Here is a 25,807-nt window from a genome sequence, read left to right on the forward strand (position 1 = left end):
CGCAGGATAATACCATGCCCGGAACTTTACCACCTCAGCTTCGTAAAACCGGAAGAAGTTGATGGTGGCCGGCGAGGTCCAAACCTCCTCCGTATTCCCTCTGTTTCTCTTTCCCCGCCTCCTCCGCGGAAGCAGAGCGGCAAACTCAAACTTTACAGGACCCGGAAGTCTTTAAGCCTAATATCGCGGGCCGGGCCTGCTGTGTTGTATTTTTTCGCACACCTGCCAGGGCAGCGGTTCAGCATGAGCCAGATTTTGTTCCAGCAGCTCGTCCCGTTGCAGGTGAAATGCAGAGACTGCGAGGAGAGGTGAGGTTCGCGTTACCCCGTGCCCGTGGGTGGCGGTTGGGGTCGGGCCAAGGGGAAAGATGGCGGCCCCCGCCAGTGCGCAGCGGCCTGCGGCAGGATATCCAGCCGGAGTCCCCGGAGAGAGACCTATCTGGGACCTGGCTCTGTCTAAGCAAGTTCTCCGTCGCCGAGACGAGAAGTGTGTGAGGAATGGGACGCTGACTTGCATCAAATTAATTTAAAGAAAAACTTAGCTCTGAGCGTTATCGTGGACATTATAGCCCTTTGCTCTTTGACAGATAAGAACTGCTGCTCAGAAAATTAATTTACTCGAGGGCTTACGAATTCAACGCAGGGCGGGCACTAGAACTCAGGCCTTGGTTCCCAGCCATTTTTCCATTCTTTTTTGAATTATATTGGAAGTAAATTAAGCTTCGATTTACTCAACTAGATGGTATATTGCTTTTTTTTCCACATTAGTTACTAGAAATAAAATAAATTACTTTTAATAGACTAAAGATGATTGGGGAAAACCGTAAATTCATTTATCCATTAAACAAATATTGCATATTTGCAAAACACCTGCTGGGCACTGGGATGCAATGGTCAGGAAAAAGTCCTTGCGTTCGTGGAGTTCACATTCTAGTGGGGTAGGAAATAGTTTCACAGATAAATGCAAAACTACAACTTTGACAAATGAGGTGGTGCTGTTGAGGCTTAAGTAGAGAGATCTTGGCGAGAAGTCAGGAGACTTCAATTTTGTCTCAATTCCACCAGATTGGCAGCTGTCTCGTTTGTAAAACTGATTTTTCTTATTTGTAAAACTGATATAACATGCCTACCTATGGTTGTTTGTTAGGAGGATCAGGTGTGGAAATGTGACTAAAAATGAAGACATTGGTATATTGAGCTACCAATAATGTGAAACTGGTGTATAGTTCAGAATTAGGTTCAAAATCAACTGGCAGGCCAGGCAAGGAGATGGCACCAAGACCAGCAGCTGTTAAGTGGAGATTTATAGGTTAGTTGGTGGTTCTTTCTCCAGTACTCTTGCCTGGAAAATCCCACGGATGGAGGAGCCTGGTAGGCTACAGTCCATGAGGTTGCTAAGAGTCGGACCCGACTGAGCGATTGGTGCTGCCCAATATGGGAGCCAGTATATGGAGCAACTGTAGTTGACATTTGAAATGGATCTAAAGTGAACTAAGGTACAAAAGAGTAAAATGCACACTAGACTGAAGAGTTACTATGAGAAACAAAGGAATGTAAAACATTTCAATTTTTATATTATGTGTTAAGATGACAATATTTTGATATGTAGGGTTAATTAAATATATAACAAATTTATCTGTTTCTTTTATGTTTTTTTTAATGTGACCTCCAGAAAATTAAAAATTACATATGTGCCTTATATTTTTGGCTCCATTGTATCTCTATTGGATAGCCCTGTTCTAGAATGATTATAGAAAGAAGAAAGAAAGGTGGGGGGTATAATTTCTAATTCCAGTATTGAAGCTCCTTAGCCCATTGCCTTTTTTTGTAAACAAAGTTTTATTAAATTCAGCCATTCTTATTTGTTCAAGAATTGTCTGTTGCTGCTTTTGTGGTATAGGAGGAGAAATGAATAAATGTGACAGAGACCTTATGGCTGGCAAAGCCGAAAATATTTACTTTCTGACCCCTTACAGATAAAGTTTGCCAACCTCTTATGGGAAAAATAGTCCAGACTTAAGTAGTCAAGGCCAGTTCAGCTCAACAAATATTTATGAAAGCCTGCTATGTACCAGGCATTGTCCTAGGTGCTGAGAATATAAAGCTCTTCTCCTTACCACCTTCCTCCAATGACAGCAGCAGCAACAAAACTGTTTTCATTCTAGCTCTCAAGGAACTCACTTTAATAGGGGAAACAAAAAGTTCTTCCATTTAGAGGTAGTATAGCACAGGTTAGGAGTTCAGGCGTTGATAAACAACAAGGTCCGGGACTATATTTAATATCCTGTGATAAACCATAATGGAGCAAAAATGTGTATGTATGACTGAGTCGCTTGGCTGTATAGTAGAAATTAATACAACACTGTAAATCAACTGTACTTAAATTTTTAAAAAAAGGACTTATAATCCCTCTGTTTTCTACATTAAAAAAAATAGGCTATGGAGCCACACTGTTTAGATTCCACTTTACCAGTTACTGCTTGATTCTATACAGTTTTTCTTACTTCTCTGTGCCTCATCCTTATAATTGATAAAAATAAAGTATCTGCTTTGTGGGATTATTATAAGCATAAAATAATACATATAAAGTAGTTAGAACAGTGCCTGGAACTTAAGAGCATTCACTAACCCACTCACTGGCTATTATTGAAGAGTGATTAATGCATGAAGTGATGTAAAGGAACTAAAGTCATCGAGAAAAAGGAACTTCAGGTGAAGACAGTGATAGTGCTCAGAGAACTGTCTGGAGAAAAGTGGTACAGAATTTTGAAGCCCATGGTTTGACACCAACCTGCTTTTCCATTTCCTTTTTCCCCTAAGCTCGTCTTCCCAGTATAGCAGTCATGCAGGGCTATGTGGTATCCTGAGTGCACCTGATACTCTCCTAATACTGTACCTTTACTCCAGCTCTCCCTTCTACCTCAGATGCTTTTTTCCCCATGACTTCTATGTCTGTCTTAAATTCCTTCTGTATAAGGACGTTTTCAAAGTTGCCTAAGTTGAAATTAATTGTCCTTATTTGTTTGTTAGATAGCATGGTATAAGTGAAAGATTTGAGTTCAGATTTGGGCTCTGTAGTGTGATCTTACCCAAATTTGCAACTCTATGCATCTCAGGTTCTTTCTTTGAATGACGGAGATAATATTTACTTAACAAGATTGTTGTTAAATAAGTTGATATAAGCAGGGTGCCTGGCAGACACTTAATAGTGTATGTATTAAAGCCGTAGAATACCATCAGAAGCAAATCTAGGATAAAGTCATTTAATATCATCTCAATATGAGGTCATGAACCGTGTTTATTTCTGTTTGTATCCCTGGCACCCAGCATAGTACCTGGCGTAGAGCAGCTTTTGTTTGAATTGAGAGTTTAAGGTCAGAACTATTAGGTGGCAGAGGTGGCTAGAATCCAGTTCTGCTAATGCCAAATCTAACTGACAGGAAGGATGTTATACAGATTTATGACATTTATTTTGAGAAACAGCATTTTAAAAATTGTTTTTTAAACTTGTTTAATACTGTTCCCATGATGTTCACCATTACAGTGGAGAAAAGATTTCTGATTTCAGATCCTCTGAAAGCTCACATTTTCCTACAAGTTATTGCTCTGGAGGTTTTTGAACTGAATGTGGGGAATAGTTTTAATTTATGGGGTTCTCCTCTTTTTCCTCCCATCATCTAATGCATATAGGCTTTTGAAATGTGTGTGATGCTCGCTCAGTCATGTCCTACTTTTTGTGACCCCATGGACTGTAGCCTGCCAGGCTCCTCTGTCCATGGAATTCTGTAGGCAAGAATACTGGAGTGGGTTTCCATTTCCTACTCCAGGGGATCTTCCTGCATCTCGTGCATTGGCAGGTGGATTCTTTACCACCGAGCTACCTGAGAAACCCACACATTTTAAAAAGTGTAAAGTTATCAACCACAGTGTCATATCACTATGGCAGTATGTACTAGGAAAAGCTTCAGAAGGTGAAAACCAAACATAATGACATTGTAGAGCTGAATGGCCCTCACAAACCTGACTCAGTTCACTTTTCTTATAAGTTAGGAAATTGAAAGTCATCGTGTTCCTCTCCCGCCCACCACTGCCTAAGAATATGTAAATGGAATTGGAGTAGGAATTTAATATTTTCACATATATTGCTTTAGGTACTAGAAAAATCGAAATGAAATATTCTCTTATTTAAAGATAATTCTTCCTGTCTTTGTGCTATTACAGGTACTGTTCTTTTTTAGATATTAATATGCAAATTATGGTAATCTCATCATGTGAACTAAAATTTAACATCTAATCATATGTTCAATAAGAAATTTAACTAAAATGACATACATTGAATCAATGCAAACTGCAAGTCAGCATAAAAGACTAAACTATTGAATCTGGCCTGAGTCAACTATTACCAGGTTTTTCCATCAACGCTCAGTTGTTATGTCTGTACTTCTGTGGTAGAATGTGGAAAAAGTTTAAAACACATCTTTAAAAAAATAATATCGAACAAATTCGGTTTATTTTCCCTGCACATCAGGAAAAGACCATTATTTAATTCTAGCAGAATAGTTTGAGAACCATGTGTGCAGAGATGTTTTTTCACCATTACCCCTTTATTTCCTGAGGTTTTTTTTTTTTAACATTTTTGCTCAGTTTGAACACCTTTATTTATATTCCTCTGTTTGATACTGAATTTTCTAAGATGAGGTATAGAATGTGCAAAAAGCTGTGTTTTTTGTTTTTTTTCTTTTAGGGTTTAGAGTTACTCTAGGATTAGATAGATAATTAACTTGTTGATAGTACTTATATCGTATGGAGAGTCCGTTGAGCAGTGTAGTTTGTGGATCTGAAAAATTTGTGTGTGTGTGTGTATAATAAGGAAAGTGAATATGTTATCTTATTTCCTTGTTTGTAGACATTCAGAGTATTCTAATTTTCAAATGATATGTCTCAAATTAATTTGGTGATTTCAGTTTTTTATTTTTTATTTATTTTCAGCTCATATTTTTATGTAAAAAATCGTTGTAAACCTGATGGTTTGCTTTTCAGTAGATGCTATTTGAAAATCAGTCCAGTGAGGTTGTATACCAAGCTAATAATAGGCATTCCATATCATTTATTTCATTTAATCCTCACAACAGCCTCTTTTTACAGGAGAGAAAAAATTTAGCATCAGGTTAAAAACCTGATTACTTGTGGAAAAACAGGAAGTTAAATTTCAAATCCATCGTGTTTTCCAAACATGTATTCATAAGTTAGGGACAACCTGTGGAGGATCTTGTGGCTTAAAATGGAAAATGTTAGCTATGCAAATGGTAGTGATAATTTACTGCATGTGAATGTTTCTGATAGTTGGGCATATCTTTTCATACAGGAGAGTGAGTATTAGACTGAGCATTGAACTACAATCAGTTTCTAACCCTGTTCACAGAAAGGTTGGTATTACATATTTTTAAATAAATATTTTTCTGAAATATGGTAATTTTGTACATTATAGTTTTCATTCTTTAAGAATGTGATATCTTTTGTTAATATCATCTTGCTTTTTAATTTTGGGCCATTTAATAACTTGCAGATCTGGGATGGTGACATCTAAGACAACAACCGAGAGATATTGTACCATGTATTTCTAAAGCATGCAAGAGTTGGAGATTGGGACCACAGTCTCCTTAGGTTTTCCCCATTTCAGATTTTTGGCTAAATCACATAGCTTGAGAGATCTTAGTTCCCAGTTCAGGGATCAAACCCATGTCCCTTCCATGGAAGTTTGGAGTCCTAACTGCTTAGGAATTCCTTCATTCACTTTTTAAAGTTACTTGAATATATATTGCTATCCTGTAGAACTGGCATTTCATATAAATGTGAGTATAGAATGAATTGAAGCACTGTAGGGAGATATTCTTGAATCTTTTTGCCTCTTGACAATAGTTGTTAAGACATCAGTCTTATCTGATTTAAAAGTGTGAATCATTAACAGAGATGTGATATAGAAAGAAGGGTGAAGAAATACATCTGTTTTCTCTGTGTTATAGCTTTCCCTTAACATATTCAAGGATCTAATAGTATTAGTATCAGCTTCAGGTTTTTTTTTTTTAATAGCATCTTGGGGTGGGTTTAAAAAAATATTTAAATAAAGCTGCTTTAAGAACAGGGCCTTCTGAGACAGAGCAAATACCTAGATTGCTAATTTTCCAGGGTGAAAAACTGAGAGTGAAAGTCGCTCAGTCATGTCCGACTCTTTGAGACCCCATGGACTGACCCCGTGGATTATACAATCCATGTAATTCTCCAGGCCAGAATATTGGAGTGGGTAGCCTTTCCCTTTTCCAGGGGATCTTCCCAACCCAGGGATTGAACCCAGGTCTCCTGCATTGCAGATGGATTCTTTACTAGCTCAGCCACAAATTTTCTGGGGAAGAGATTATATATTCTTATATTTGTTCCTTATGCCTGCTGTACCTCTTTATTTTCTAGCTCTGTTCATAAGTGGTTTAGATTTTTCTAGGACCTTAGCGATTCCTCAGTAGCCACAAGTATATTTTATTTCAAGGCAGAAACTTAACCTGAATGCTTGTGCTTTGTTAGTGCTCTGACATCTTACTAGTCCTGTTTTCCTTCTGCCAGTGTTTTCTGAAGTACAGCACTCTTCTGTTGGCTTTAGATGCTGTGATGATCTGCCATACAGTAAATTTAATACCTGAAAAGTGGTCTTTGTGAAAGATATTCACTTCATTTGAAACTAAACAGATGGGGGTTCCATATCAGTGGCCACCTGGAGTGGTAGAGAACAGGCTTTTAGGAAGAAAGCCTGGCAACCTGTCACCTGATACCACTGTCCTCTGCCTGAGAAACAAATGCTCCTTTCTTATCTAGGGTAGATGACTGTTATTTCTGCTGATGTATTTGCCATTTTGGAAATAGCAGACAATTAACTTGAGGAAAACTAAAAATATACTTGAATGTGACATCAGTGGTAAAGAATATTTCTGTCGTATTATCTTAGTGGAGCAAGAGGTAGGTCTGAACTTTCCTAAGCCTCTGATAGAATGATATTCGTCAACTTTCAGCTCCCAGCATTTAATTAACTATTATAGACTCCATCACTTCTCACCTTGCACCCCATGTGGCTCTCAAGGAGCAGAGTATCCATCCCTGTTTAAGATGCTAAAATCTCCAAAGACATTAAAAACCTAGCAGCACCAGAAAACAGAGCCGTCTGAGCTATAACAGAGATACATTGATGCTATTATGATTTCACTTCCATGGAGGAAGAAATTACTCTGAAAGCCAGATCTACTGAAGACATTAAAAATAACAATCTTTCTTTTAGGATTTAGTTATCCGTCTGACTGATGATGCGGATCCATTTTTTCTGTATAACCTTGTTATTTCAGAGGAAGATTTTCAGAGGTAACTAAATTTATTTTTCTGATCTTACATTTAATCTAAGAATAAGTAAGTTTTTAAGTTTTATCTGTGTATCAGTGCTGTTCCTTTGAAACACATACTCATTAGGAACAATTAAGTATTTAGGGATCACTGAACTATTTATACTGTAATTTTTCAGGCTGTTTTTGAAAATACATGTTTCATAGATTATTAGCATTCTGTTTAAAACAGCTCAGAAATTTGGAGCTTCATCTAGATTTATTGACCTTTTCCCTCCCATTGAATAAGCTCTATAAATATCAAAGTTTTCTAGCTTAGTTCTTGACTATGATGGGTGTTCAGTAAATAAAAAAATAACCTTTCAGGATGTTATTTATAGTTAATTGCATACAGTAATTAAAATTCTAAAAAAAAAATTTCTTTTCCTGTCTTCTGTATAGTTTAAAATTCCAGCAAGGTCTTCTGGTAGACTTCTTAGCTTTCCCACAAAAATTCATAGATCTCCTTCAGCAGTGTACTCAAGAATATGCGAAAGAAATTCCAAGGTAAGTCTCCAAGGTAATAATTCCAGGAGAGCATTATTATCATTAAACTTCTCTCAAGACACACTCTTCTTTGTAAGACAAGTTGCTGGCAAAATATTCTATGTATTTTGAGTATCTGTGTCTCTTTTCAAAGCTGTGCTAAGAGCTTCATAAATCTCAAATTTATAAAACCAGAAATATTTACCTCCTAATTTTCATATCTTGACAAAGCCATTAAAGTTACCTGAAGTATTTAATAGCATCAAGTATATGTTTTTTCCCAAGGTTATATTCTGTTTATAGTTATTATAAAATATTGCCATATTTCCTGTGTTTTACAATATATCCTAGTAGCTTATTTATTTTATACATAGCAGTTTGTACCTCTTAATTCTCAATCCCTGAATTGCCTCCGCGTTCCCTCTGCCTGCTGGTAACCACTAGTTCTCTATCTCTGTTTCTTTTTGTTACATTTACTAGTTTGCTGTATTTTTTAGATTTCTCATATAAGCGATATGTAGTATTTGTCTTTCCTGACTTATTTCACTTTAGCATAATACCCTCTAGGTCTATTCATGTTGTTGTAAATGGCAAAATTTCATTCTTTTTTAATAGCTGAGTAGTATTCTGCTGTGTGTATATACACATACACACACACTTGAGGAATATGTGTATACCACATCTTCTTGATTCATTCATCTGTTGATGGACACTTGGGTTGCCTTCATATCTTCAGTTCAGTTTAGTTCAGTCGCTCAGTTGTGTCCGACTTTTGCGACCTCATGGACTGCAGCACGCCAGGCCTCCCTATCCATCACCAGCTCCTGGAGTTTACCCAAAGTCATGTCCATTCAGTTGGGGATGCCATCCATCCATCTCATCCTCTGTCGTCCCCTCCTCCACCTTCAAACCTTCCCAGCATCAGGGTCTTTTCAAATGAGTCAGCTCTCCTTATCAGGTGGCCAAAGTATTGGGGTTTCAGCTTCAGCATCAGTCCTTCCAATGAATATTCAGGACTGCTTTGCTTTAGGATGGACTGATTGGATCTCCTTGCAGTCCCAGGGACTCTCAGGAGTCTTCTTCAACACCACAGTTCAAAAGCATCAATTCTTTGTCTCTCAGCTTTCTTTATAGTCCAACTCTCACATCCATACATGACTACTGGAAAAACCATAGCTTTGACTAGATGGACCTTTGTTGGCAAAGTGTCTCTGCTTTCTAATTTGCTGTCTAGGTTGGTCATAACTTTTCTTCCAAGGAGCAAGTGTTTTTTAATTTCATGGCTGTAGTCACCATCTGTAGTGATTTTTGGAGCCCTCCAAAATAAAGTCTGTCATTGTTTCCCCATGAATTTGCCATGAAGTGATGGGACCGGATGCCATGATCTTAGTTTTCTGATTGTTGAGTTTTAAGCCAAGCTTCATAATACTGCTATGAATATTGAGGTTCATCTATCTTTTTGAATTAGTGTTTTTATTTCAAATATGAACCCAGGAATGGAATTGCTAGGTCATATGACAGTTCTATTTTCAGTTTTTTGAGACACTTCCCTACTGTTTTTCACAGTCCAGCAGTGTTGGAAAGTTCCCCTTTTCTACATGCTTGTCAGCATTCATTATTTGTGTTCTTTTTGATGATAGCCATTCTGACAGATGTAATATCTCATTGTGGTTTTGATTTGCATTTCCTTGATGATTAGCTATGTTGAGTATCTTTTCAGGTACCTGTTGGCTATCTGTATGTCTTTGAAAATGTCTTTTCAGGTCTTCTGCCCATTTTTTAGTCAGTTTGTTTATTTTTTTCATATTGAGTTGTGTAAGCTGTTTATATAGTTTGGATATTAACCCCTTATTGGTTATATCATTTGCAAGTATCTTCTCCCATTCAGTAGATTGTCCCTTTGTTTTGTTGGTGTTTTCCTTTGCTGTGCAAAAGCTTTTTAAGTTTGATTAGGTCCCATTTGTTTGCTTTTATTTACTTTTGTTTTAGGAAACAAATTTAAAAAAATGCTACAATTTATGTTACAGAGTGTTCCACCTGTGTTTTCTTCTAGGAGTATTATGATTTCTGGTCTTACCTTTTGGTCTTTAATCCATTTTGAGTTTATTTTTTTAAAAGCTCTATTTATTTATATTTGGCTGCACTGGGTCTTCGTTGCTGCACTTTCTCTAGTTGCAGTGTGTGGGCTTCTCATTGATGTGGCTTCTCTTAGTGAGCATGGGCTCTAGGGCACAGTCTTCAGTAGTTGAGGTGTGTGAGCTCTAGAGCGCAGAATCAGTAGTTGTGGTGCAGGGCCTTAGTTGCTCACAGCATGTGTAGTCTTCCCAGAGCAGAGATTGAACCCATGTCTGCTGCATTGGCAGGGAGATTCTTAACCATTGGTGTGTGTGTGTTAGTTGTTCAGTTGTGTCCAACTTTTTGTGACTCCACGTACTGTAGCCCCCAGGCTTCTCTGTCCATGATATTTTTCAGGCAAGAATACTGGAGTGGATTGCCTTTCACTTCTCCTGAGGAACTTCCCAACCCAGGAATTGAACCCTGGTCTGCATCGCAGGCAAATTCTTTACTGTTTGAGCTACAGAGACCACTGGGGAAATCCGAGTTTTATTTTTAGATATGATGTTAGAGAATTGTTTATTGTTCTTTTACATGTAGCTGTTCAGTTTTCTAGCACGACTTACTGAAGAGACCGTCTTTCCCCATTGTGTATTTTTGCCTTCTCTGTAGTAGGTTAGTTAATTATAAGTGTGTGGGTTTATTTCTGGGCTCTGTTCTGTTCTATTGATCAGTGTCTGTTTTTGTGCCAGTCTGCCAAACCAGACTGTTTTGACTTCATAGGTTTTAGTAAGGTCTGAAGATAGGAAGCATGATTCGTCTAAGTAGTCTGTTCTTTCTCGAGATTGTTTTGCCTAGGTCTTTTGTGTTTCTATGTTGCTTTGCTGCTGCTGCTAAGTCACTTCAGTCGTGTCCGACTCTGTGCAAGCCCATAGACTGCAGCCCATCAGGCTCCTCCATCCCTGGGATTCTCTAGGCAAGAACACTGGAGTGGGTTGCTGTTTCCTTGTCCAATGCATGCATGCGTGCTATGGAGCTTCAGTCGTGTCCGACTCTGTGCAACCCCATAGATGGCAGCCCACCAGGCACCTCTGTCCATAGGATTCTCTAGGCAAGAACACTGGAGTGGGTTGCCATTTCCATCTCCATACAAATTAAAAAATTTTTTGCTCTAGTTTTGTGAAAAATAGCCTTGGAGAATGGATGGGGATTGCACTGAATCTGTCCGTTGCCTTGGGTAATGTGGTTATTTTAACAATATTAATTCTTTCAATCTGTTTCAGTATTTACACTAATTAATCCATGGTATATCTTTCCATCTCTATTGTCTTTGATTTCTTTCATCAGTGTCTTGTGTTACAGTTTGCTGATTGCAGGTCTGCTTCTTCTTTAGGTAGGTTTATTCCTAGAAATATTATTCTCTCTGGTGCAGTTGTAAGTGGGAATGTTTCCTTAGTTTCTCTTTTTGATAGTTTGTTATTAGTGTTCAAGTGTATGTTTTTCTGATGAACTCGGACAAAGGGAAGAATAAGATTTTGGGTCCAAGTGTATCCATATTTGTTTAGTACTAACACTGATCCTTTCTTTGTAAAGCTTTCCAACCTTTTATCTATGTTTCATCAGTTGGTGATTCTGTTTGAATGAATTATTTCATTAGTAAGTACAAAATTATGTTTTTCCAATTCTGTCTTTCTTTCTGTATTTGTCAGGTGTAATTCTTCTATGAAAAATAACTTCCTTCATCAGTAAGAGCTATTTGATTACTCTGAAAATTCATACAGAAAGGGATAAAATGCTCAGTTCTTATTTTTAAATTGTCAGTTTTCAGAGTAAGGATTGTTACTCTAGTTAGTTTTGTGGTTTCAGTGGGTTTTTGATTTGTTTTTATGTTTAGTCTTTTGCTTTCTTTCCTTATCTGTTTCTCATTATGAACTCATGGACATTTATATATTCACTGTTTTTAATCAGTGAATAAGTATCCATTTTGCTATTTACATTAATCCAGTTTTACTGTTGGGAGTCCTTTCCTATGATTCCAGCATGCTCCCTTTTCTGATCCTTTTAATCATTGATAATCCAGTGGGGCTCATGATTCAATGGGAGTTGTCACTGTCTCATAAATGTGTTATGTGACACTTTCTCTTCAAAGGTTTTTGCTGCAGTTAGTTTCAACAGAAGCTATTTTGGATAACTCACCTGCTCTTTTAAATGTGGTAGAGACAAATCCTTTTAAGCATCTGACACACCTCTCGCTAAAACTTTTACCTGGAAATGATGTGGAAATAAAGAAATTTCTAGCAGACTGTTTGAAATGCAGTAAGGTAAGATTTAAATTTAAATTATTTTTTTAAAGTAAGTCCCAAAAGTCTCCGGTAATCCACTGAAAAGCTATATTGCTACTAGATTTTATTTTCTGAATAAAATCTTTTAAAAGGTATCCAGGAAATTTTTATAACACACACAGACTTTATTTTGTTTTAGGCACAGTTCTAGAAGATAAAACAGACCAGGAATTAAGAAACTTAGGTCCTAGGGTTGTTACTAATTTTCTGTGACCTTGAGTCGGTCACTTAAGCTCGTGGCATCGTGATTTCATTAGCTCATGGATATGTATGGAAATATTTACCCTCTGAGCTATGTTAAACGAGACAAAATATATGAAAGTATCTTGAAGATTACAGAGTGCTCTATAACTATATAAAATATATGCTCAAGGAAACAACATTGGGATGCCTCTTGAGCGTTTTCAGAAAGTCAAATACTATGAATCAGCACATCTCTGGATTTAAGGTTAGGCAAATCCAGGGGTCTTGGCAGTGCAGATTCTGACTCAGAAGGTCTGAGGTGGAGCCTGAGATTCTTTGTTTCTAACAAATGCCCAGGCTGGTGCTGATGCTATATACTTCATTGCACTTTGTGTAGCACAGCTACAAATGATTAAATTGTAAGCTGCATAATTTTATTATTTTTGTAAATAGGAAGAAAAATTATCATTAACGCAATCATTGGATGATGTTACCAGGCAACTGAATTTCACCCAAAAGGTAATTCAAGTTTCATTTTTTCTTTGTAAGTCATCCAAACATGGGCTCTGAATTGCTTCTTAAATCAAGTCTAGGCTTTTATGTATTTTTGTTTTCAAAGCATGCTACTGTTGAATTCATCCTCCTTTTTGTCACCCTTTGCCTACCAGTTAATTGTCTTAATCTGTGCTTTTTCTTCTTATTCTATCCAAACATTTCTGTTATCCCCAATATATGACACATTCTCTCCAAGTCTTCATTAAATAATGTATAGTATTTGTCACATGTTAGTTCTGCTCCTCTTTTTTTCACCTCATTCTTCTTGTCTAAATGGCATTTCAGTTCCTGTCTTCTAAATCTTTCCTTCCTTCTGTTTAGAATTAATTCTTCTGATAGATTAATCATCATTTCAATAATAGCTTCTCTTTGAAATTGAGGATAAAAGTATCTGATTAGCTGCATGGCTTCAGATAGAAAATTTTTCTGCACCATATGGCCCATCTTGGGAACCTGTGTTACTGGTTTTTAGGTGTATAAGTAAACTACAGTTGACCTTTGAACAACGCAGGGGTTAGGGACATCAGCCCTTCACACAGTTGAAAATCCTTGTATAAGTCTGTAGTCAGTCCTCCCTACCTGTGTTTCCACATCCTCAGGTTCAGCCTTAGGATGTGTTTGTACTGTGTAGTACTGTAGTATGTATTTACTGGAAAAAAACTGAGTATAAATGTACCTGTACATTTCAAACCTGTGTGTTGTTTAAGGGTCATCTGTACTACTGATGACTGACTTGCTCTACCCTGGGTTGCTTTATTTCTTAATGCCAGAGGAGAGGATTGAGTGGTGAAGAGCCAGATTTAACTAAAAGGTTAGTGATAGTTATACTGTGGGCCATGTTAACTCTAAAATTGCTTTTATTCTAATCTTAATTTCTTTAAATACAGAGAAATCTGTGTAAGAAAAGCCTTTGAATGTAAGAAAAGATGTGATGTCATTTTCTTTTATATCCTTTGCAAATATGATCATGTTCCAATCTAATAACATATTCAAGAATTTTAATATTTTGTGCTGAACTCTACTACAGACATTATCAGAAAAGATCCAAGAATTAGATAAGTTACGGAATGAATGGGCATCGCACACAGCAACATTGTCAAATAAGCATTCTCAGGAACTGACGAATGAGAAGGAAAAAGCTTTGCAGGTATGAATATTAAAAAATGGAAAAATATTTTGTTATTGTTGTTAGTCATTTTGTTAATAATTTTCAAACAGTATAAAACTATGTAAAAATTGTCTCTCCTTAAAAATCTTAATTACCCAGAGATAACTTCTAAACATTCTGATGTTTGTTTTCCCAAATTTTTCTCTATATATGTAAATAATATATAGTTTATAAATACTCATTTATATTTATAAATTTAGAAATATGTAAATTGGGAGATATGTACATACATATCTGAGTTTTGGTTTTGTTCTAAGCTAACGGGGTTCCCACCACTTCATGGCAAATAGATGAAAAAGCGGAAACAGTGTCAGATATCATTTTCTTGGGCTCCAAAATAACTGTAGACGGTGACTGCAACCACTAAATTAAAAGACGCTTGCTCCTTGGAAGAAAAGCTATGACAAACCTAGACAGTGTATTAAAAAGCAGAGACATCACTTTGCAGACAAAAAGGTCCATATAGTCAAAAGTGAAAAGTGAAAGTCATTCAGTCATGTCCAGCTCTTTGCAACCCCATAGGCTATATATAATACAGTCCATGAAATTCTTCAGGCCAGAGTACTGGAGTGGGTAGCCATTCCCTTTTCCAGGAGATCTTCCCAACCCAGGGATTGAACCCAGGTCTCCCATGTTGCAGGCAGATTCTTTACCAGCTGAGCCAAGAGGGAAGCCCAAGAATACTGGAGTGGGGTAGCCTATCTCTTCTCCAGGGGATCTTCCTGACCCAGGAATTGAACCGGGGTCTCCTGCATTGCAGGCAGATTCTTTACCAGCTGAGCTACAAGGGAAGCCCATGTATGTGAGAGTTTAACCATAAAGAAGGCTAAGCACTGAAGAATTTTTGCTTTTGAACTGTGGTGCTGGAGAAGACTCTTGAGAGTTCCTTGGACAGCAGGGAGATCAAACCAGTCAATCCTAAAGGAAATCAACCCTGAAGATTCATTGGAAGGACTGGTGCTGAAGCTGAAGCTCCAATACTTTAGCCACCTGAAGTGAAGAGCTGACTCATTGAAAAAGACCCTGAACCTTGGAAAGATTGAGGGCAAGAGGAGAAGGGGGCAACAGAGGATGAGATGGTTGGATGGCATCACTGACTCAATGGAGATGAGTTTGAGCAAACTCAGGGAGATAGTGAAGGACAGGAAAACCTGGCTTGCTGCAGTTCATGGGGTCACAGGGTCAGGTAGACTTAGCAGCTAAACAGCAACAATGAGGTCTACTGAATATGGTGATTGAAATTTTTTTTCTCCTTACAATATCATAGATACCATTTTTTATCAGTTTGGAAATGGCTCAATAATATTCATCATTTGGATATAAGAGGAAATTATTTAAGTACTTACCTAACTGGTAGAGATTGAAATGCTTTAAATTTTGGTTATTGCAAATAGTACTGCAGTGAACATTTTTATTCCTAGAAGTGAGATTATAATATATCCATATAAAATATTAATGGATATTGCAAATTTGCCACCCAAAAGGCTGTACCAAATAGAACCCCAAAGATAGCGTATGACCATACTTTTCACATATTCCTTTTGCTGTCAGCCTTCTCAATATCTGCTACATGATAGGTATTGTAGTAGTGTTAGTTTTAATTTATATTTCTTAGATTTTTTTAGTGAAGATAAGTATCTTTTAATATGACTTTAGCCACTTGTATGTCTTCTGTGATTATATTTTATGTCTTTTGCTTTTTCTGTGTGACTTTTTTCACTGCTTTGTAGTGTGGGTTTATTTTATACCTTTTATATCATTAACTTCTTTAATGTTAAATTGTTATTTAATATTAAATTTGATTTTATGCACTTTACTTAATGTTTGCTTTTAAGGGTACAACTTGATAACAGTTTATGTGTACTTTTCACCCAAATTAAGATTCAGAGGATTATATTACCCCTCTCAGGTCCCTTGTGTGCCTTCCCAATCCATTTTACTCTCACAGAGGCTTATCACTTTCATTATCATTGATTAGTTCTGCTTGTTCTTTAACTTTAGATAAATGGACACATGCTGTATGTCCTAATTTGTGTGTGGCTTACTTTAGTCAGTAACATAGTGTCTCTGAGATTGTTATGTTCTTGTGTTGTTTCTTTTTGTTGTGTAGGATTCTGTTAAATGAATGTGCCATAATTTGTCTATTTTCCTCTTGGTAGACATTTGAATTGTTTCTGACATTCTGCTATTATAAATTAAGCTGTTACAAACTTTCTTGTAGTGTCTTTGTGAACGCATGTACTCATTTTACTTGGGTATGTACAATATTTAGGACTAGGATGGCTAGGTTCTAGTGTAGGCATATGTTTAGCTTTAGTAGAAACTGTCACAATTTTCCAAAGTGGATATTCAGGTCACACTGCCATTCAGTGGGTGTATAGTGGTACCTCATAATAATGAACTTTTTTTTGTATGTATATTGACCTCTTGGACGTTTTCTTGTGAAGTACCCATTCGTGTCTTTAGCCCATCTAAACATTCTCATCTGTTTACTTTTGGCTGTGCTGGGTCATTGTTGCTCTGTGCCGGCTCTCTTTAGTCGCGGCGAGCGGGGGCTGCTCTAGTTACAGTGCTGGTCTTCTCGCTGTGGTTGGTGGCATCTCTTGTTGCGGAGCACGGGCTCTAGGGTATGTGGGCTTCAGTGGTTGGAGCCTGTGGGCTCGAGTGAAGACTCAATAGCTGTGGTTCATGTGCTTCGTTGCCCTGTGGCATGTGCAGTCCCTGTCCTAGTGATCTTACCCATGTCCTCTGCATTGGCAGGTGGATTCTTAACCACTGGACCTCTGGGGAAGTCCTTTAGCCCATTTTTAATTGGGCAGTTAGTGGTTTTCCTTATTGATTTATATGAGTTCTTTGTATATTCTGAACATGAATCCTTTGTCAGATACATGCATTGTGAATATTTTTTGTCTACGGCTTGCCTTTCCATTTCTGTTGTAAAATAAGGATATTATGTGCTTAAGTTGCTCAGTCATGTCCAATTCTTTGTGACCCTGTGGACTGTAGGCCACCGGGCTCCTCGGTCCATGGGGATTCTCCAGGTAAGAATACTGGAGTGGGTTGCCATGCCCTCATTCAGGTTCCACTTGAAATTTATAGCAATCAAATCAAGACATTATTTGAGATCAGTCAGCATTATACCACGGGGAGACAGCTGACATATTCAAAATATTCAAATCAAGTGTTGAAAATCATTTGCATCAGCTTGGTTATATTAATCACTTTGTTTGGGTTAAGTGAAAAAAACCCTTTTTGACCATATTTCCACATGGAATTCTAAGCATAGTGAGAAAGTTCTTTTTAAAGCCAGTTGTGATAGGCAGTGAAAAGTGGATATTGTGCAATAATGTGAAATGGAAGAGATCGTGGGGCAATGTAAAGGAACCACCACCAACCACGCTGAAGGCTGATCTTCATCCAAAGAAGGTGATGTTGTGAATATGATGGAATTGGAAGGGAGTTATCTATTATGAGTTCCTTCTCAGAAACCACACTTGTTGGATTAATTCCAACAAGTACTGTTCTCAGACCAACTGAAAGCAGCACTTGACAAAACTGTCCAGAGTCAGTCAATGGAAAACACATAATCTACCATCAGGATACCACAAGACTGCATGTTTCTTTGATTACCAGGCAAAAACTTGCAGTTTGGCTGGAAAGTTCTGACTCATTTGCTGTATTCACCAGACGTTGCAACTTCGGATTTCCATTTATTTTGGTCTTTATTTATTTTTAATTGGAGGATAATTGCTTTACAGTATTGCATTAGTTTCTACCAAACATCAACATGATATTTTGGTCTTTATAAAATTATCTTAATGGAAGAAATTTTCCATTCCCTGGGAGATTGTAAAAGATACCTTGATCAGTTCTTTACTCAAAAAGATAAAAGGTTTTGGGAAGATGAAATTATGAAGTTGCCTGAAAAATGGCAGAAGGTAGTGCAACAAAACGGTGAATACATTGTTCTATAATATTCTTGGTGAAAACGAAAAATGTTTCTTTTATTGTTACTTAAAAATCGGAGGAACTTTTTGGCCAACCTAGTAGTTTTGGCGTTGATTCTCAGATTTTTCAAATAGATAAACTATAAAAAATGATAATTTGTTTCTTCTGAAGGTTTGTCTTTTCCCCTTATACAGAAAGTGATAATGATGGAATCCTTATCTTGATCTAGTCTTTTAAAATTTTTTTATTTTATATTGGAGTACAGTTGATTTAATGTTAGTGTTAGTTTCAGGTGTATAGCAAGGTGATTTCAATTATGAAAAAAACGAAAGTGTTAGTTGCTCAGTCGTGTCCATCTCTTTGTGACCCCATGGACTGCAGCCCACCAGGCTCCCCTGTCCATGGACTTCCCAGGCAAGCATACTGGAGTGAGTTGCCATTCCCTTCTCCAGGGAATCCTCCCAACCCAGGAATCGAACCCCAGGCTCCTGTGTTGCTGGTAGATTCTTTACCATCTGAGCCACTAAGGATCTCAGTTAGACATTTATGTGTATCCATTCTTTTTCAGAGTCTTTTCCCATATAGGTTATTACAGAACATTAAGTACAGGTCTCTGAGCGGTACAGTAGATCCTTGTTTAATATCTGTTTATATGTAATAGTGCGTATCTGTTAATCCTAAACTCCTGATTTATCTCTCCTCCACCTTTCTTCTTTAGTAACCATAAGTTTGTTTTCAGAGTCACTTCTCTTTCTGTTTTGTAAGTTCTTTTGTATCATTTTTTTAGATTCTACATATAGGTGTTATATGATATTTGACTCATTTCATTTAGTATGATAATTTCTAGATCCATCCATGTTGTTGCAAATGGCATTCATTCTTTTTAATGGTTAAATGAGATTCCGTTGTATATGTGTACCATATCTTCTTTATCCATTTCTCTGTGATGGACATTTAGGTTGCTTCCGTGTCCTGGCTATTGTAAATAGTGTTACAGTGAATATTGGGGTACATGTTTGTTTTCAAATTATGGTTTTCCCTAGATATACGTCCAAGGAGTGGGATTGGTGAGTCATACGGTAGTTCTCTACTTTTAGTTTTTTAAAGAAGCTCATACTGTTCTCCATAGCAGTTATACCAGTTTACATTCTTAGCAACAGTGTTTCCTTTTCTCCATGCCCTCTCCAGCGTTTATTGTTTGTAGACTTTTTGATGATGGCCATTCTTACTGGTGTGGGTGATACCTCATTATAGTTTTGATTTGCCTTTCTCTGATAATTAGCAATGTTGAACATCTTTTCGTGTGCTTTTTGGCCACCTGTGTGTCTTCTTTGAAGAAATGTCTACTTAGATCTTCTGTCATTTTTTGATTTTTTTTGTTTTTAATGTGTTGAGCTGTATAAACTGTTCATGTCATTTGGAGATAAATTCCTTAACAGTTTGCTTCATTTGCAAATATTTTCTCTCACGTGGTTTTTTTTTTTTCATTTTGTTTATGGTTTTCTTTGCTATGCAAAATCTTTAATTAGGTCCATTTGTTTACTTTGGTTTTTGCTTTCATTAATTTGGGAGGTGGATCCAAAAAGATATTGCTTCAATTTCTGTCAGTGAGTGCTCTGCTTATGTTTACCTCTAAGAGCTTTATAGTTTGTGGTCTTACATTTAGGTCTAATCCATTTTAAGTTCATTTTTGTGTATGGTGTTAGAGAATGTTCTGGTTTCATTCTTTTATATGTAACTGTTTAGTTTTTCCCAGCTCCACATTAAAGAGACTGCCTTTTATTTCTCTATTTGTATATTATTGCCTCCTTTGTTGTAGTTTAATTGACCATAGGTGCATGGGTGTATTTGGGGCTTTCTATCTTGTTCCATTGGTAGATATTTCTGTTTTTGTGCCAGTACCATATGGTTTTGATGACTGTAGCTTTGCTGTATAGTCTGAAGTCAGGAAGCCTGATCCCTCCAGCTCTATTTTTCTTTTTCAGGATTGCTTTGGCTACTCAGGGTCTTTTATGTTTCCATACAAACTAAAACAAATGTGTTCTAATTCTGTGAAAGATGCTATTTGTAATTTTATAGGTATGATATTGAAACTGTAGATTGCCTTGGCTAGTCATTTTTGACAGTATTGACTCTTCCACTCCAAGAACATGGTATATCTCTTTATCTGTTTGTGTCATCTTCGATTCTTTCATCAGCATCTTATAGTTTTCAGAGTATAGATCTTTTTCCTCCTTGTATAGAATAATTATTTTTCTTGATGAGATAGTAAGTGAGATTGTTTCTTAAATTTCTCTTTCTGATCTTTCATTGTTGCTGCTGCTGCTAAGTCACTTCAGTCGTATCCAACTCTGTGTGACCCCATAGACGGCAGCCCACCAGGCTCCCCCGTCCCTGGGATTCTCCAGGCAAGAACAGTGGAGTGGGTTGCCATTTCCTTCTCCAATGCATGAAAGTGAAAAGTGAAAGGGAAGTCGCTTGGTCGTGTCCGACTCTTAGTGACCCCGTGGACTGCAGCCTACCAGGCTCCTCCATCCATGGGATTTTCCAGGCAAGAGTACTTTCATTGTTACTATATAGAAATGTGAGAGATTTGTGTATATTAACTTTGGTAATTAATGTTTTTTGGTAAATAACTTAATTATCTTCCCATTATATGTGATATTTACTCTGTGTTTGAGAAATTTTCTTCTGTCTGGCATCCAAAGAATGCTAGCTAGGTCAGATGAAGTGACTTTTGGAGATTTAACCAAATAATATCATTTTTTTCACTTTTCTAATATATTAATGATAATGATAGATTTCTAAAAGTGGAACCATCTTTGAATTCATTGAATAATATGTATTCAGAGATTTTTAATATCCTGTTGAATCAATTTACTAATATTTAATTTAGAACATTTGTGTATATATTCATAGATGAGATTGGTTTGAGATTACTCTTTTCCTATCTTAGTCTGCTAATTACAGTGATAGGTTTTGCACTGTGATATTAGAATTATGCTAGTGTCATGAAAGGTATGAAAACATTTTCTAGTTTTCTTTATGCTTTGAAACAGTCAAATAATGAAGAATTATCTGTTCCTTGGAAGGCCTGATAGAATTAGCCTTTTACCATTTGGGTATGATGCCTTCTTAAGGCATTTTTCTTTAGAGTCTTTCCCGTTTCCGTCGTGATTTTTTATTCTTTTCTTTTCTGTTTTGTTTCTTTGTGTGTATTTTTGGGGGCATTGGTGGGTTTTTGTTGTAGGTGCAGGTCTGTGCTTGCAGCACATGGGCTCTAGAACGTGTGGGCTCAGTAGTTTTGACGTGAGGGATCATAGTTCTCCAATCAGGCATTGACCTCGAGCTTGCTGCTTTGGGAGCTTGGAGTCAAGCTGGATCACCAGGGAAGTCCCTATTGGTCCTGTTGGATTTTCTGTTTTCCCTTGAGTTATGTTAGTTTATATTTCATTAAAAAGCCATGTATTTCATGTTTGTGTTTAATTAGTAAAATATCTTATAAGCAGTCTTACAATTTTTAAAATCTCCATACCATTTGTCCTGTGTTCTTAATTGTCTTTTTTTAATGAGAGTTGATAGTTTGTTTTCTTTAGTATTTTTAAAGAACCAGTTGTTTCATTAATTAGTTCTGCACTGTCTCTATGCTCCCATCTGATTTCATTAATTTCTATTGTCTACTAAATATATTTTGGCTCTGTTTTCAAGCAGGTTAGGTTCTGAAAGTCTCATCATTAAGTATATTTGTGTATAACATGGAAACGACTGAAGGATTTGTTTGCATTCCTTACTGCATTTTTCTAATAGGCTTGTGAAGCGGTGCTTTGAGACTTTAAAACCAAGCAAGCTGCTCCTCTCTTCCTGCTGATAGATACTCTGTAGGGCAGGGATTTTAAGACTTTAGTGTGCATCAGAATCACTTGAAATAAACAGAGCAGAAAATGTAAATGTTGTAATTCTATCCATTACACTTTTTTTTTTTTTTTAAACAAAAGTTCTGAAATTCTGATCATCACGGGGATAAAGCCAGTTCTTTATTTTTGCAGCCTTTGGCCTCTTGTTGCCTGCAGTGTGTTTGGTCACCCTCTTAGACAGTTACAGTTAGCATCGTAAACTAGTTTGTTCATTGTTGCTTTTCTCCCTTGATTGCTCCTTCAGTGCTTTCTTCCATGGCTGCATTTCCAGTTTTATATGGACTCTTTCCTATTTTATTTCTTGTTGCTTCTTTCTTCTCTCCATTTCAGTTTCCCAAAAATGAGGAAATTCCTAAAATAGTCATGGAAAATATCCTAAGTATTTTATGAGAGGCACTCCCCTGCTTTTGTGTTAGGAATTTTTGAATGGATACAACTTTTCTGGAATGTGGTTTTGTAACTAGTACCAAGCTTTATATTTGTTTACATATTTTCAAGCCATAATTGATCATAAGGAAATAATCTGAATTTGGATGTATGCTTATGAAGAAAAATTTTAACCATGGTTTTATTTGTAATTGTGAAAAATTGGAAACTCAGTATCCATAGTAGGGCAGGGGTTAATTGCATTATGATATAGCCATGGATTGGGATACTGTGTGGATATTGAAAGTATTTACAAAGAGTTTTTATCGATATGAGGAAGTGCAAGTGCTAAAGGATTAAAAAGCATAATTGTGTAAAGTGCTTGGTCTCAATTTGTTAAATTTAGCTATGTGTTATGTATATTTGTGTGATGTCAGTTTTAAGTATATAAATAGCTGGAAAGGAATATTCCTAAATACTTATAATGACTCCTTGGATGGAGGTTATCAGTTATTTGTGATTCTTTCTTTATGCCTTTAAAAGAATGTATAGCTTGCATAATTAGAAAAATATTTTTTATTTTTAAAATGTATTTAGGATTTGTTAGTGTTCATCAACAGAAATTATTTAAAAATTTTTTTATTGAATAAAAGTCTTTAAATTCTATTGTGCTTTATAATTTTGCAACTTTTCACACACACAATTTCATATAATCCCATAATAATCCTGTTTTTAATCCTGTAATGTTGTGTAGCCCCTAGACTTTCCCTCTCTCTGAACTGACAGCCACTAGTTTGTTCTGTTTGTGAGTCTGCTTCTTTTTTGTTTTATTTGCCGGTTCATTGTAGTTTTTAGATTACACATATAAGTGATATCATACAGTATTTGTCTTACTGTAACTCATTTCACTTAACATAATGCCATCTACATCTCATGACAGAAATCATTAAGATAGATTTTTGGTATGATACGAACAGGTAAACGAAGATTTCAGAGTTACAGCCATGTTCAGATTTTATTGTTGATAGTGAAATTTAACAACTAAATGTAAGAGTGAGCAGTACCTTGTCAATTTTACTGTAAGTTTAGATTTTTTTTTTTAATTAGAAAACATTTATACTAGTTGACAAAAACGGAAACAGAATAATGTGGTGTAAAGCAAATACTGGAAGTTCCTTATGTACCTGCTTATTTTTTCTTTTCATGGGGATAGTTTGACACTATACATAGTGTTTTACAGTTTGCTTTTTTCCCCCCTTAACACATATCATTCTTCCCTTAAATTGAAGGCCATTACTTCTAAACAGGTGGGTTTAGGAGAAGAAGAAATTATGAACAAGATCATAGTGGTAAATTTGCCTGTTTTGTTGACCTTTCTTTTTCATAAAATTCATAATTAAAAATAGAATCTCTTAGCAGGAAAATCTTACAAAGAAGAATAATTAAGATTTTTTTTTTACTCAAATCTTCTCATATTTGTATTTTTTTCTTTGAATTTTGGTTCTGTATTTTATTATATAATAGGCCCAGCTTCAATACCAACAGCAACATGAACAACAGAAAAAAGATTTAGAAATCCTTCATCAACGGAACATCCAGCAGCTACAGAACAGATTGTCTGAGTTAGAAACGGCTAATAAAGACCTCACTGAAAGGAAATATAAAGGAGACTCCACCATCAGGGAACTTAAAGCAAAGCTGTCTGGTGTCGAAGAGGTATCAAATGTTGGAGTGGGCCCCCCTCCCCGCCCCAGTTTAAAAGCAAGGTCTAATTTGGGAACTTGATTTGAATTTGGTTACTTTATTACTTCTATGGGTAGTATTCTTCTGGATGCTTTGCAAGGATCTCTTTGGATAATCAGCTCAGAGAATACCCAAAATAATTGAGAAACCAAAATCTAATAAAATGGGCTGATTCAGAACAGAGCTAAAGTAAACTTGGTTATTTTTAGTTAGGGTCTTGAGCAGCTCTTTGGCATAGCTCTCAGATTTGTCAGTGTGCTTTTAATATCATCCCAGTGTTATGGCTCAGGGTATTGACAGGCTGATTGTTTCAGTCTACTCAGCATGGTAAACAACTGTATGAAGTTTAGTGTCTACTACTACTACTAATAATAAAAGTAATGATAATAACTGTAACACTATTTTAAGTGCTTTGCCTATATTAACTCATTTAATTCTTATAGCAGTTATTTTAAAGAAGGTATTATTATTACCCCATTTAAAGATGATGAAACTAAGGCACTGAGAGCTTAGGTAATTTACCCAAGTAAGCCTGGCCATTGAAATTCTCTATTATTGGCCTGTCTCTAATACTGTCTTGTTCTTTCAGGCAACAGAGACATTTAAAAAATATTGCTATAGTTGTACTTTTGTTGATACTTTGGCAGTGATGATAAACTCCTTCCTAATGATAACTATTATACATTATTGTCATATGAGTTATTAGAAAACATATGTAGATTTTGTTAAACCTATCATGTTCAAATAAACAGTGTTATTCTAGCTCACAAGACCTCCAATTCTGAAAAAAGCCTGACTGATTTTATGTTCAGATCCTCATCGCGTTCTGCCCTATTAGATGCTTCAGTCCTTCTTGCTACCCTCTTCACCTTTCACACCGGTTGGTGAAACATTTCACCCTGCACATTGGATGAGTACTCCATTATAATCCTGTGTGGTTTCTTTTGCTTTAGCGCTGACACTGGCCAGTGTATAAACTATGCTTTGTTATGTTGATTTTCATGTGTGTATGTGTGTGTGTATGATCAGTCACTCAGTTGTGTCCAACTCTTTGTGACTGCATGGACTAAATAGCCTCCTTTGTCCCTAGGATTTCCCAGGCGAGAATACTGGAGTGGGGTACCATAGAAAGTAACTTGGACATTTTGAGTCCTGAAAACTTTTTTTCAACTTCAGTATTGTTACCTAATTATGTTAAATTATATCTTTTAGAGATTAGTACCCTAAAATAAATAGTTACTACCATTTATTAAGTATTTGGACTTCCCTGGTGGTTTAGACAGTAAAGAATTTGCCTGCAATGCAGGAGACCTGGGTTCCATCCCTGGGTCAGGAAGGACCCCTGAAGAAGGGAATGGCAACCCGCTCTAGTATTCTTGCTTGGAGAATCCCATGGACAGAGGAGCCTGGCAGGCTACAATCCATGGGGTCACAGAGAGTCAGAGATGACTGAGCATCTAACACATAAAACAGAGTTTATATAAGGGTTTTTGCAAAGGTGAAATAATTTATGGTATTGTTTCTCTTTTACAAATGAGGGAACTGAAATTTACTGAGGTTAAGGAATATTCGAGGTGACATAGTAGACTTCCCAGGTGGCTTTAGTGGTAAATAACCTGCCTGCCAATGC

At 36.5% G+C, this 25,807-nt stretch overlaps 1 protein-coding gene across 1 annotated transcript in view; it reads left to right on the forward strand.

Moving 5' to 3' along the window:
* The first annotated feature begins 243 nt into the window (after positions 1-243).
* SASS6 (SAS-6 centriolar assembly protein) overlaps positions 244-25,807 on the forward strand; it is a 39,849-nt gene continuing 14,285 nt past the window's right edge. Inside the window, exons 1-8 of the mRNA XM_068965657.1 lie at positions 244-308; positions 5,365-5,425; positions 7,321-7,400; positions 7,820-7,924; positions 12,108-12,279; positions 12,937-13,002; positions 14,066-14,185; positions 23,959-24,150. Of these exons, the coding sequence (XP_068821758.1) occupies positions 244-308; positions 5,365-5,425; positions 7,321-7,400; positions 7,820-7,924; positions 12,108-12,279; positions 12,937-13,002; positions 14,066-14,185; positions 23,959-24,150 (861 nt within the window). The remainder of the gene's footprint in view (positions 309-5,364; positions 5,426-7,320; positions 7,401-7,819; positions 7,925-12,107; positions 12,280-12,936; positions 13,003-14,065; positions 14,186-23,958; positions 24,151-25,807) is intronic.

The sequence above is a fragment of the Capricornis sumatraensis genome, chromosome 2 (genome assembly GCF_032405125.1).
Source record: "Capricornis sumatraensis isolate serow.1 chromosome 2, serow.2, whole genome shotgun sequence".
NCBI lineage: Eukaryota > Metazoa > Chordata > Mammalia > Artiodactyla > Bovidae > Capricornis > Capricornis sumatraensis.